Below are 12,197 nucleotides of genomic sequence, written 5' to 3'. Positions count from 1 at the left end.
TTAGGTGGAGAGCAAATGTTTTGAGAATGAAGAGGGCAATGAATGTACAGATGTGCTTTACACAATTGATGTAGGTATGGATTGTGATAAGAGCTGTATGAGCCCCTAATAAAGCAATTTTAGAAAACAAACAAATAAATGCTGCTGTATTTGCAACACACACAATTATAGCCTTGGAAAACCACAGGTACAGTTCTGCTCTTTCCCGTGGAGCCATTATGAGGCATAGTTGACTAGATGGCATGTGAGTAGTACATGAGTCAGAACAAAGTATCACAGAAACCTGAGCCATTTTCACTCCTCGATAGGATGCGCTGGTGCTTCAATCACTCTATTTTCAGTGTCTTCCCACATCCAGGACTCATCTTCCAAAACAACAGTGGACAATTTTCTCTTATGATACAGAGGATTTTTGTGGATAGTTTTCAGAAGTATATTATGGAAACTTTCTTCATAAACTGTCTTAATCTGGAAGCTCTGCTGAGCTTCTGGTATTGAATTAGTGATTGAATCACTAGCATCATGGCCACACGCTAATTGTCATAGTACAACAAATTTACAGCGAGGTGATAGAAAGTATATTTAACACCTCTATTCCAGCATAATAATTTATGCATATGTCTCTCCAATTTGAATTTCAAGTTATTGAAAAAATACATAGTAGCTGATGAATCTGGTATTTGAAAGATCCTGAATAGTAGTTATTTAAAAAAATAAACAGAATTCTAAATGAAAATAATTTCCTCTCTAAGAATAAAGCTAAGTATTTGCAAACTAGAGGTTGTTTCTATAAGTGTCACTGTTTATGGGTAGAAAACATATGTTATTGAGTTGTAAGAGTAGTAACATAGAGCACTGGTACTGTTAAAAGAATTTAAAACACATCTATTTGCTTAAACTTCTTTAAGGCAAATGACTATTAACAGTTTGCCATTTCATTTAGATTTTCCCATTGAACCTTTCATTGTATAATTCTTATAGTTCCAAATATCTGCCTTATCTATAATTTTTATTGTCTAGAACTAAATATTCCTTCCTCATCACTAACTCCAAACAAAGTGGTATGGATGGAACTATGCCCCCAAATAATATGTATTCTGACCATATATGCTATATCAATGAGGCAAAACTGGTGCAGGTTATATCTTGAGTCAATCTCTTTGGGTTATAAAAGAAGATTAGACAAGCAGCAGAAGAAACATGGGGTAAGATAGATGCCAAGATAGATACAAGGGACCAGGAAGCAGAAGATGGTGATGAAAGAACCTTCCTCTAGAGCAAGTAAATAGAAATCCTTCTCTTAGACCCAGTGCTCTGAATTCAGACTTCTAGCCTACTATACTATGAAAAAATTGATGTTTGTTACAGCAGTTCTCTTGTAGTTTCCCTGCTATAAAACTGACTGAGTACATTCTGATGCATAGCAACCAAATCCAATGAGGTAGAACTGCTTCTGTGAGTTCCCGAGATTGAAACTCGTTATGGGGATAGAAGTCCTCATCGGTCTAACTTGGAATGTGTGGTGCTTTGAAACTGCAGACCTTTCAATTAGCCATCCAACGTATAGGCCACTAATCTACCAAGACTCCTCACTTCCGTTATAATGTCTACACTGCAGCACTAAATATTAAGAAACTATAACAGTTGTTTTTAGGTGCCATCCAGTCCGTTCCTATTCACAGAGACCCTGTGCAGATTGAAACACTTCCTGGTCTTGCAACACGGTGACAATTGTGCCTATGCTTGAGTCTATGGTTCAGCCACTGTCAATCCATCTCATTAAGGGCCTTCATTTTTTCACTGCTTCTCTACAAAGTATGATGTACATCTCTGAAGTAGTAAGATGAAGTCTCCGCATCCTTGCCTCTAAGGAACACTCTAGCTATAGTTCTTAGAAAGTATTGCTTGTCCTTTCGGTAGCCCATGGTACTTTCAAAATTCTAAACTAGCACATAAATTCAAATGAATCTATTCTTTTTCAGTCTTCCTATTCAATGTCCAGTTTTCACATGCATATCAGGTGATTGAAAATACCATGACTTGGGTAAAACATACTTTAGTCTTCAAAGTAACCTCTCTATTTTCAACATTCTAAAGAGATTTTGTGCGGCCTAATGCAACTCATCTTTTGATCTCTTGACTGCTGCTTCCATGAGCATCGATTATTATTCCAAGCATGGTGAAATCCTCAACCATATAAATATTTTCTCCATTTTTTCATGATGTTACCTATTGGTCCAGTTGTGATGATTTTTTTCTTGTTGACCTTGAGTTCTAATCTATACTGAATCCTGCAATCCTTGATCTTCTTCAATAAATGCTTCAAATCCTCCTCATTTTTAGCAAATAAGGGTGTGCTTTCAGCATATCTCAGATCGCCCATAAGCCTTCCTCCAAACTCGATGCCACGTTTTCCTTCATATAAGCCAGTTTCTCTGATTATTTGCTCATCATTCAAAATGAATAAGTTGGTGAAAATATACAACCCTGACAAACACCTTTCCTGATTTTAAGCCAGTCAGTATTCTACTGTTCTGTTCACACTACTGCTTCTGATTTACGCACAGGTTCCACATGAGCACAACAGAATATTCTGGAATTCTCATTGTTCTCAAGGCTATCTCTAGTTTGTTGTGGTCCACACTGTCAAATGGTTTGCCATGGTCAATCAAGCACAAGTAAGCATCTTCCTTGTATTCTTTTCTTTCAGTCAAGATTCAACTTGACGGTAATAATATCCTTTCTTCATCTTCTGAATCAGGCCTCAATCTGGTAATTTCCTGTCAATGTACTGCTGCAACCATTGTTGGATGATCTTCAGCAAAATTTTGCTAACATGTGGTATTAATTTCATTCTACTCTAATTTGTGCTCTTTGTTCCATCACCTTTCTTTCGAATGGACACAAATATGGATCTCTTCTAGTCAGTTAGCCAGGATGTATCTTCCAAATTCCTAGCATGGCTGAGTAAGTGTTTTCAGTGCTTCATCAGCTTGTTGAAACATTTCAGTGGATATTCCATCAATTCCTAGAGCCGTGGTTTTGCCTAAGGCTTTCAGTGTAGCCTGAATTTCTTTCTTCAGTACAAATGATTCTTGCTTATTCTTCCTTCTGAAATTGTGGAATATCATCTAGTCATTTTGGGGACAGTGACTGTGTATTTTTTCCATCTTCTTTTGATGAATTCAATATGCTGCGCAGAGAATCTTTCAGTATTGCAGCTCGAGGCTTGCATTTTCTCGAGTTATTTCTGTGTAAGACGCCCTGTATGTGTTCTTCCTGTTTGTTTTTCTACCTCTAGGTCTTTTCACATTTCAGTATGGTATTTCGCTTTGTCTTCCTGAACTGCCCTTTGAAATTTTCTGTTCAGGTCTTAAATTTTATTATTTCTTTTACTTCTCTTAGATACTCTATGATTAAGAGGAAGTTCCAAAGTTTCTTTTGATATCCCCATGGATCTTCTCTTTCTTCGTGCCTTTTTCATGACCTTTTGCTTTCATCATGTATGACGTTCTTGATGTCCTCCCACAGCTCCTTCAGTCTTCTTGTCATTAGCTTTACGTGAAGTAATTATGTCCTTGAAACGTTCTCTAAATTCTGGTAGGCTACACTTACGGTGGTATTTTGGTTCTCATGGGCTTGTTTTAATTTTTTTAATATTCAATCCGAATTGACATATGAGCAATTGATCATCTGTTCCATAGTTGACTCCTGGTCTGGTTTTAGCTGCAGATATTGTGTTTCTCCATTGTCCGGTCCCACAGATTTGGTCTCATTGGTTTTGTGTATTCATTCTAGCTGGCAAAGTTCAGGTGTATAGGAATTGGGTTGTTCAAAAAGGTATTTGCGATGCACGAGCTTTTGGAAATGGAATTCTTTCTGGCATCAAGAAAGACCAATAGCATGTTTGGTAAAGTAGAGGATCGGTAAATATAAGGGAAGTCATCAATGAAATGGAAAGATATAATGGCCACAGCAATGGACTCAAATATACCAGCGATCTCAAAGATGACACGGGGTCAGGCAACATTTCTTTCTTTCATACATGAGGTTATCATGAATCAAAGCTGACTCACAGGAAGCGAACCACAACAAAGAAGTAGAGGCAATGGCAGGTGCCCTTTCCTATCCAAAAAATACCAAATAAGACTTCATTGAACTTAGAGTTGAACTCAGAGACACATTTGGTGCTGACCATATAAAAGTATGGGAATGAGTTCCCAGGAAATGAATTATGCCCAAGGAGACTCTTTCTTTTTCCTTAGACAAAGCATAATCTCTAGATAACTGAAAGGAAAAGAAAATCTTCATTCAATTTAAAATTTAAAACATTTACATAATTACATTGGTTTTAAGGATCGTAAGAGATTTTGAAAGTATTATAGTCTTTCATATCAGCTCAACAAAGTCCCCCCACTCTCTTCTGCTCCCATTATAGCATTAAAGAGACTTAGCGCTTGAATAAAGGAGACACTACCCAAATATAAGACAAGTAATTATCTTCAGGCAAATGAGATATTTTTCTTTTTCAGATAGCCAATTAAGTGGGCTAAATTGACTTTGTAGAAAGACTGTAATTTCTATATTACCTTTCTTAAAGTACTTACTGACACATTCCTCTAGAAAATAAAGTGTATAAAGAAACTGTGTAGCAATGTAATAAGGTAATTGTTGTCTAAATATGTGGAAAATCCATGCGGTAAAATGTTATATCCGCTATTAACAGTCACTGACCACTCACTTCATATTATGCTCTTCTTAATGTATTCTCTGTCTCTTTTTCCCGGAATGGTCTTTCTGCCCATTACCTTTCTTCTGGCTGAAAAGTCAGAGTAACAAAGAGCTTGCAGTGCCCCGTGCTTTCAGAGCTGTTCTCATTTTCAATGCCTAATTCTGTGTGGAAAGGTGTAATTTAAATTCAATTTTAGAGTCATTTTAATAGAACATTTGCATAATGCAATTCTTGGTTCTTTCATTCAAATCTGCTTATTCCAAAGAGACTTCTCTATAGACACGCCTCAATCATGTGTCACGTGCTAATACATGTTTTATTTAACTGAGATGAGAGCACAGAAGCAAAACGGAGCAAAGTCAAACAGGATCTGACTAGGGTGGAATTTCATGAAACTATGAACTATGCTCATTAAAGACCCCAGATTTTCACAGAACGACACAATGTTAAAATAAGCACACCTATGATGGAGTCCCTCTGTTGTCATCTCCTTTGGGCAACTTCATATCCAGACAAGCTTCTGCTAGCAAGATATACGCCTATTAGATGATGACACTCTGAAATTGGTTAAAAATAAGTAAGAGTAAGATGAGCTTTAAAGGCCCATCATTCAGTCCCCGATGAGCAGAAGTCTATAACTAACACCAAACCCGTGTTGCCCTTCTTTGACACATTCCTAATGATGGGTGTCATGGGATATTATATTTTTTCTCAAAAATTATTATAATTTCCAATCTTCCTTATTCCCATTCTATAAATTATTCTGTGAAGAAAGAAAAATAGTTGTAGAAAGAATAGCATGGTCAGATATTTACTTCCCATTCATTTCAGGGAAATAAGTTTAAGAAGTCATGCCACATAAAAATGGCTGTTATATCATGAAATATAACTACATAAAACCCAAAAAACCTCAGTGCTATTGAGTCAGTTTTTACTCCTAGTGACCATACAGGTCAGAGCAGAAGTGCCCCTGAGTGTTTCCAAATTTGTAATTCTTTATGTGAATAAAAGCCCAGTGTTTCTCTCCCAGAACAACTGGTGTGTTTGAACCGCAGACCTTGCAGTTAGCAGTCTGCCCAGAAACACTACACCACTAGGGCACTTTAATAACATAACAGCAGCTGCTACATATGTCAAATAACACAACTGGATAAGCACCATTACATAACTATGATTTAAAGACATATTTCTAGTCTTTCCGATTTTTTATCTTTTACAACCAACTCCATATGTTTTGGCCTTCTTCTGATTATGTAAATTTAACATTTTTTATTCAACTGCCAAAATTAGATTTGCAAGCAACAATTCTGATGCTGCACTATCCATATTCTACTAGCCAGGTAGCAACATTAAGCTCAAGATTTTCCATGGTGACGATGCCCCAAACCTAAAGAAGGATTCATTGTGATCCATATCACAAAGCGTCCTTCAAGTTGTATTCCTTTGCTCATGATGTTTCTTTAGCTGACTATTCCTCTACTACTACCACCACTTATTCTCTGCTTATTGAGACACCATTTCTCCAAAAGCTCATCTGACATCTCTTGTTTGGAAGCCTTCCAAAGTGATACAATTATAAATATATTTTCTTTGCTATTTTCAGAACATGTTCTTTCTCTATGGATTTAGCACATGTATCATTCTATCTTGTAGCAAAATGAATGGCTTTACTATTAACCTACCCCATTAAATTATATGTTCCTTAGTGGCCAGCATTAGGGTTTATTCAAATCATTCCTCTTTTTCCCACAACCCCATCACCAATATCCAGCATAAATAAATGTTTTGTATACATCTATATAGAATTAAATTAACATTTTAAAACTTTTGAACCTAACCAAGTAATTCAAGAACCATTTAGCCTTCACTCTCTTTAGCAACTTGTATGCATGTCTTTACCCTAGTCAGTGTCACCTCATTTAATTTCATCTGACCTTTGATCTATGATCTTAAAATCTAGCCTCTGGTGAGTTACATTTTCACCTGGTCAATTTTGTGCCTATAGTAACTTAATTAAATTATTGATTATTCAGTGTCTCTATGTCTGCATGCATTAATCCCTTGTTTTGTTTATTTGTGTTTGAGTACAGTTTCTGCAGTTAGGATTCCAAGATAATTGAGAAAAGAAGAGAAGATGCAACCTAGAGCAAAAATGACTTCATGGTCTTAATTTTCTTCTATCAAAGTGAGTTTTATCAATGCACTCTGCTTTTATTATCCTATAAGCTTTTGCAATTCAATTTGCAATTGAAATATACAATTCAATTGTATATCTGCAGTCCATTTCCAAATGTTCTGCCCCTATCCTTCCTCTCCCACTCTACCCCAAACAAAGAGAACAATATTGGATGGATTGATTTAGGGAGCTTATAGTTTCAGTGTGGCAATGCAGAAACAAAAGAGCATAAAAAAGGAGATGTGTTTGTAATACTAGGCAACTTGCCCAGTGAGAACCACTCTTAATTGGCGTTATTACCCTCAAAGAAACTAGTATGGTACTTTGCGTGTAGGCACTCTGCCATATAACAGATGGATCTGCAGAAAAGCTGCCAAGAAACCACATATGAACATCAAGCATGGCTCTTAACCATGCCATTTTCAGCTGATAGCATTTAAATAGTTGTTGTCCTGCAATGCTTTGGTGGTAGTCATGAAGAAGAGCAAATACAAGCAAGTGCAATCATGGCAACTGTCAGGGACCCAATAAGAGGAGCTCCCATTTCAACAATCTCTTCAGCTGTTGTTTGGAACGTTAGTTAATTAAAGGCCTAAAGGTTTGCCACTCTGATGAAAAGTAATGGGAATCTTTCCAGCGGATATGCAGAAATATGTAGAAAATATACAGAAAGATAAATAAAAGATACATTTTTTTCTGATAATAGAGTTTCTTCTACTGAAATCACAACGATCTAGAAAGTCGTCTCTTTGGACAGAGAGTATCACTGGGGTTCAGCAAGACTGGTTTCCAGTGTCACTGAGAAGTTCACATTTTATTTGAAGGTCAGAATATTTTTAATTAAAGAAAAGCATGATATGTTGGCAAGATAGCCGTTTATACTATCACAACCTTAAATTTGTAACCTTACAGTACAAACGCATTTTAAATTTATTAAATATTCATGAAGCACCCACAGTTTTCACAGAACTATGTTGAAATCTGAAGGGAGTATGGCAATGAGTAGAGAAATAAACTTATTTATGAGGCCTAGCCATGCAATTGTGAATGATATACATAATGGGAATTATATTCAACATTCTATAATTATTTCCTGAATAAAAATATTATAACCTATGTAGGATATTATGAAAGACCATGGAAGGATGTAACATTTAAAATAGTCTGAGAAGAATTAATTGAATTTGGAATTAATTGATTATGGTGTATGGTATATTGTCTATCTTAATATGGGACAAATAAAGAGACGGAGTAAAATACCTCTAATAAGTAACAGGTTATTTAAATAGTTTCTGCACAGCTCTGGCTGTCTAATTATGAACCACCATCCCCTCCAAAAAACAAATTAAAAACAAAAAACAACCTCAGTGTCACCTAGTTCATACCAACAGGGCAGGATTTCCCCTGTGAATTTCACAGACTGTAACTCTTCCGGGGAGTAGAAAGCCATATCTTTCTCTCTTGGAGTAGCTGGTGGTTTCCAACTGCTGATCTTGAAGTTAGCAGCCAAACATGTAACCACATACATACAGGTACGCCAAAATATAACAAATATTACATTTCCTTAAATGACTAATAGTCTACTCTGTGAGATTCTGCAACAACCATCTCCTTAATCATGGCTGGTGCCCCACCTACTTCTGGTTGCAGCGAAGACCCGGAAAGTTGCTCTCCCCAAGGGAAGGAAGCTGGCCACGGGGAAGGCCAGCCATGAGGGCCCGTTATTGCAGTCCCTCCGTCAGAGATGTTGAAGTGGTTTCTAATGGCACTTGCAGCAGAACCACTTTGTTTATTTTACCTTCTTAATTTTCCAGAATGATTCTCATTTCCATGGAATATTGACTTCCATTTTTACTCAGCTATGTAGAGTTCCAATCTTGGAAGTTACGTTTTAACAAGGTATTAATTGATGCAACATATCTATATTCCCGATGCTGGATTTTTCTACTACGTTGGCTCATTTAGGAACATGACCTTCCTTTCCCACAAGCCCCATCAGCAACAAGTTTACTCTGGTTCTTCTAATCCTTGACATTTCATGACTCCTTGATTTAATAAACTTCTGCTATAAAAGAGGAAATGCACTGGCCCTTATCAATGGCATATAAACTGTAACGATTCTCTCAGCTAGCATTAAAGCTAGGAAATTTGCCTTAATAATAAGAGTGTCGTTATGTGTAAATGTCTCCCAAGAGGCTTCTATCTTCTGAGTCAGAGGGAAATGATGGAATGGATTGAAATGTAATCTCATTCTTGAATGCCAGCGTGGCATTAATTTACTAGCCCTAGGTTAAAATAAAAAAGTAACTGCTGAACACATTCATGCACTATTTCTGAATAATAGGAAGTGTTGGTCAAAAAGTCTGGCTCATATAGACACTGTAAATATTTAAAGAATTAACAAATTAGTTTCTCTTTTCAAGTTTCATTGTGACCCTTAATAAATGTCCCAGTGAAACTATTCCTGCTTCGCAGACAAATTTACTGCTTATAACTTGTTTTATAAAATATAATGAATTATTTATACATTGTGAATAATTTTTAATATGCTTTTGAATACATGATGTGGTATCCAAAGAAATCTGGAATTACACTGGGCAGAGCAGAGCTTTCGAAGTATGCATTTTCCCCCTAGGCGAGCATCAAGTAACTCGCGGTGAGTTAGTGCACACAGTGGGGTTGCCTGGGAAAGTTTTCTCTGGTCACAGTGATTTTTTCATAAAAGCAGTTTCACTCAAACCTGTTTTTTGTGATAGACAATTTAAGAAAAACTGTTGTGAAAAACACAGCTTATCAAGCTCAGGAAAACTCAAGTGTGTGACTGGTTCTCTAGTTTCAAGAAAAGTGAAATGTCGATTCATGATGAATTTTGTTCTGGACGTCAATCAACTTCCCAAATGGATGAAAATGTCGACTGGTAGTGCATTTGGAGTTCGTTCCACCAGGTCAGGCTGTTAATCAAGCTTTCTACTTAAAGGTTCTGAAAACATTGCATAACAGTGGGTGACAAAAGAAGGCCTGAGCTGTAGCAGGTGGGGAACTGGTTTTGCCACTGACTATGCACCTGCTCATGCAGCCATCTCAGTGTGCCAGGTTTGGGCAAATAAATAAATAAATAAATAAATAAATAAATAAATAAAGCCCCACAACATGCTTTTCTTGCCCCATGGCACCTTACTCACCTGGGCTCCCTCGGCGTGCCCTTTGTTTCCGCGAATGCAGAGGGACATGAAAGGACAGAGATTTGAGGACGGAGATGACGTGAAGAGAAAAACAAAGGAAGTGCTGCGAGCCAGCCAAACAGATGAGCTGGAAAAACGTTTCCAAGAATGGAATCGCAGATTTGACAAAAGTACTAAGTGTAATGGAGAGGACTTTGAAGGTGATGAGATGTTTTTTATAAAATAATTTGAATACATAGCTTTGAAATAATAAATTCTGGGTGGGTTTTTTGGGGGAGGGGTGTACCACCTCGTATATAGTACTGAAATTCCTATCACAAATAACAATTCTACAAATATTCCAAGACCAAAACCAAACCCACTTCCAGCGCATTGATTCTAACCTTATAGGACAGGGCAGGACTAACTCTGTGGGGTTCTGAGACTGTTACTCTTTACAAGCACAGAAAGCCTCATCTTTGTCTCAAGCAGCATTGACTGGTGTTTTTGATGGTAACAGCCCAATGGATAAGCCATCAGGTCTCCTCGCTAAAAACACTAGACGCTAAGAAAACACTCATACTTTAGTACTTTATTCAACACATGTTCATTAGACAAGCTATCTGGATAAGTAAGGTTATGTTATTCTCACTTCAATGGCCTAATAATCTGAAATTTTAATGGCATAAAATATATCTTTCACTAATATCATCTATCAATTTCAGATTGGGAAAAGGATCCCTTATTTTATTCATTCATTGATCCTGTTTCACAGAGAGTCATCTAATTGTATTCTTCCATGATCACCGGTACAAGAAAGAGAGAAATGATTGATCTAAACATAAGTTATTAAAGCTGTTTCATAAAATAAAATATTTCACATTTTCCAAAATTTCATTGACGAAAGTACACAGCAACTCCTAAGTTCAAGAAGCAAAGACAATTTGGTGAGTAATAATATAATTTCCACATTCACCTGTTGCTCTTGTTAGATGCCTTTGAATTCATTCCACCTTATAGCAACCCAACATACCACAAAATGAAACATCCCTGAGTCCTGTGACATCTTCACAATGTTTTCATGTTTGAGCCCATTGTTGCAATTGTCAATCTATCTTGTTGAGGACTGTGTTAGCCTGGGAAGACTAGAGAAACAAATTCATAGACACTCGTATGTGTATAAGAAAGACCTTTATCTACACGAACAATTGAATATTGAGAAAACATCCCATCCCAGTCCAGATCAAGTCCATAATTCCAATATTAGCCCATATGTCAGATACCAATCTATAAAGTCCTCTTCAGACTCACATAACACATGCAATGACACTGAATACAGGAGGAACACAGGCCAGTGGGTGAGGAGTCTTGTGGATCCAGTGGCGGTGTAAGCATCTCAGTGCCAGCAAGGGTCTCTGTGTGGCTTCTCTGGCTCAGGGCACCAGTGCAGTTCCATGTGTCTTATCAGTGGCTATGTCTGCCAAGGAGTGAGTCTGCCTCCTGCCTCCAGTGAGCTATTTATCTCCTTAGTGCCTTCAAATGAGGTCATCAAGCTGCCACCTGATTGACAAGCTAAACTCCACCCATTAGCCCTTTTTTCCCCTTCAGACTTGAATTTTTTATTTTATTTTATGTACAAATAGCTGGCATTGTTTCTTCTGTTGGGAGCTGTCTTGGATAGTCCATTACAAGATAACTTAGTCCAGCTTGATGGAGCCGATGTCCTTTGCGTACTGATGGAAACGCTGACAGCACGTATTAAGGCCGTATTTCTGGATCAGACCATGCCAGTTTGAGTACACGCGGCAAGAACAGGAACCCTGGCCGGATTTTCGCGGGTGGCTCCAGTAGAGCTGCTGGTGACCCATCTTGTTTCCAGGTTCTCTCCAAGACAAAAGGCCACCCCTTAACTCTTAAGTCTCAGATTGACAACAGATTATGTAACTACCCCAAGGACCTTCCTCTTTTTCACTGAATCTACTTCACCTAGCCTGCGGTCCTTTTCTCCTGACAACATGTCCAAAGGAGGTGAAGCAAAGTCTCACATAGTCTCATAGCTGTACTTCGTCCAGATAGATCTGTTTCTTCTTTTGGCAGACTACAGTACTGTTAATAATTTTAGTCAACA

The 12,197-nt window shown here is 37.4% G+C and overlaps 1 protein-coding gene across 1 annotated transcript; it reads right to left on the bottom strand.

Moving 5' to 3' along the window:
- Nucleotides 1-11,766: 11,766 nt before the first annotated feature.
- LOC142446986 (small ribosomal subunit protein uS14-like) lies at nt 11,767-11,942 on the bottom strand. Its single transcript, XM_075548704.1, has one exon. It carries the CDS (start codon nt 11,935-11,937, stop codon nt 11,767-11,769), a length of 171 nt encoding a protein of 56 aa, XP_075404819.1. The 5' UTR covers nt 11,938-11,942.
- Nucleotides 11,943-12,197: the final 255 nt, after the last annotated feature.

The sequence above is a fragment of the Tenrec ecaudatus genome, chromosome 4 (genome assembly GCF_050624435.1).
Source record: "Tenrec ecaudatus isolate mTenEca1 chromosome 4, mTenEca1.hap1, whole genome shotgun sequence".
NCBI classification, from domain to species: domain Eukaryota; kingdom Metazoa; phylum Chordata; class Mammalia; order Afrosoricida; family Tenrecidae; genus Tenrec; species Tenrec ecaudatus.
Note: the sequence above shows the minus strand (reverse complement) of the source record. Positions and strands in the feature narration are given on the sequence as shown.

Excerpts from the sequence above, each read along its gene's own strand:
- LOC142446986 (XM_075548704.1), bottom strand. The coding sequence starts at position 11,937 with ATGGGTCACCAGCAGCTCTACTGGAGCCACCCGCGAAAATCCGGCCAG.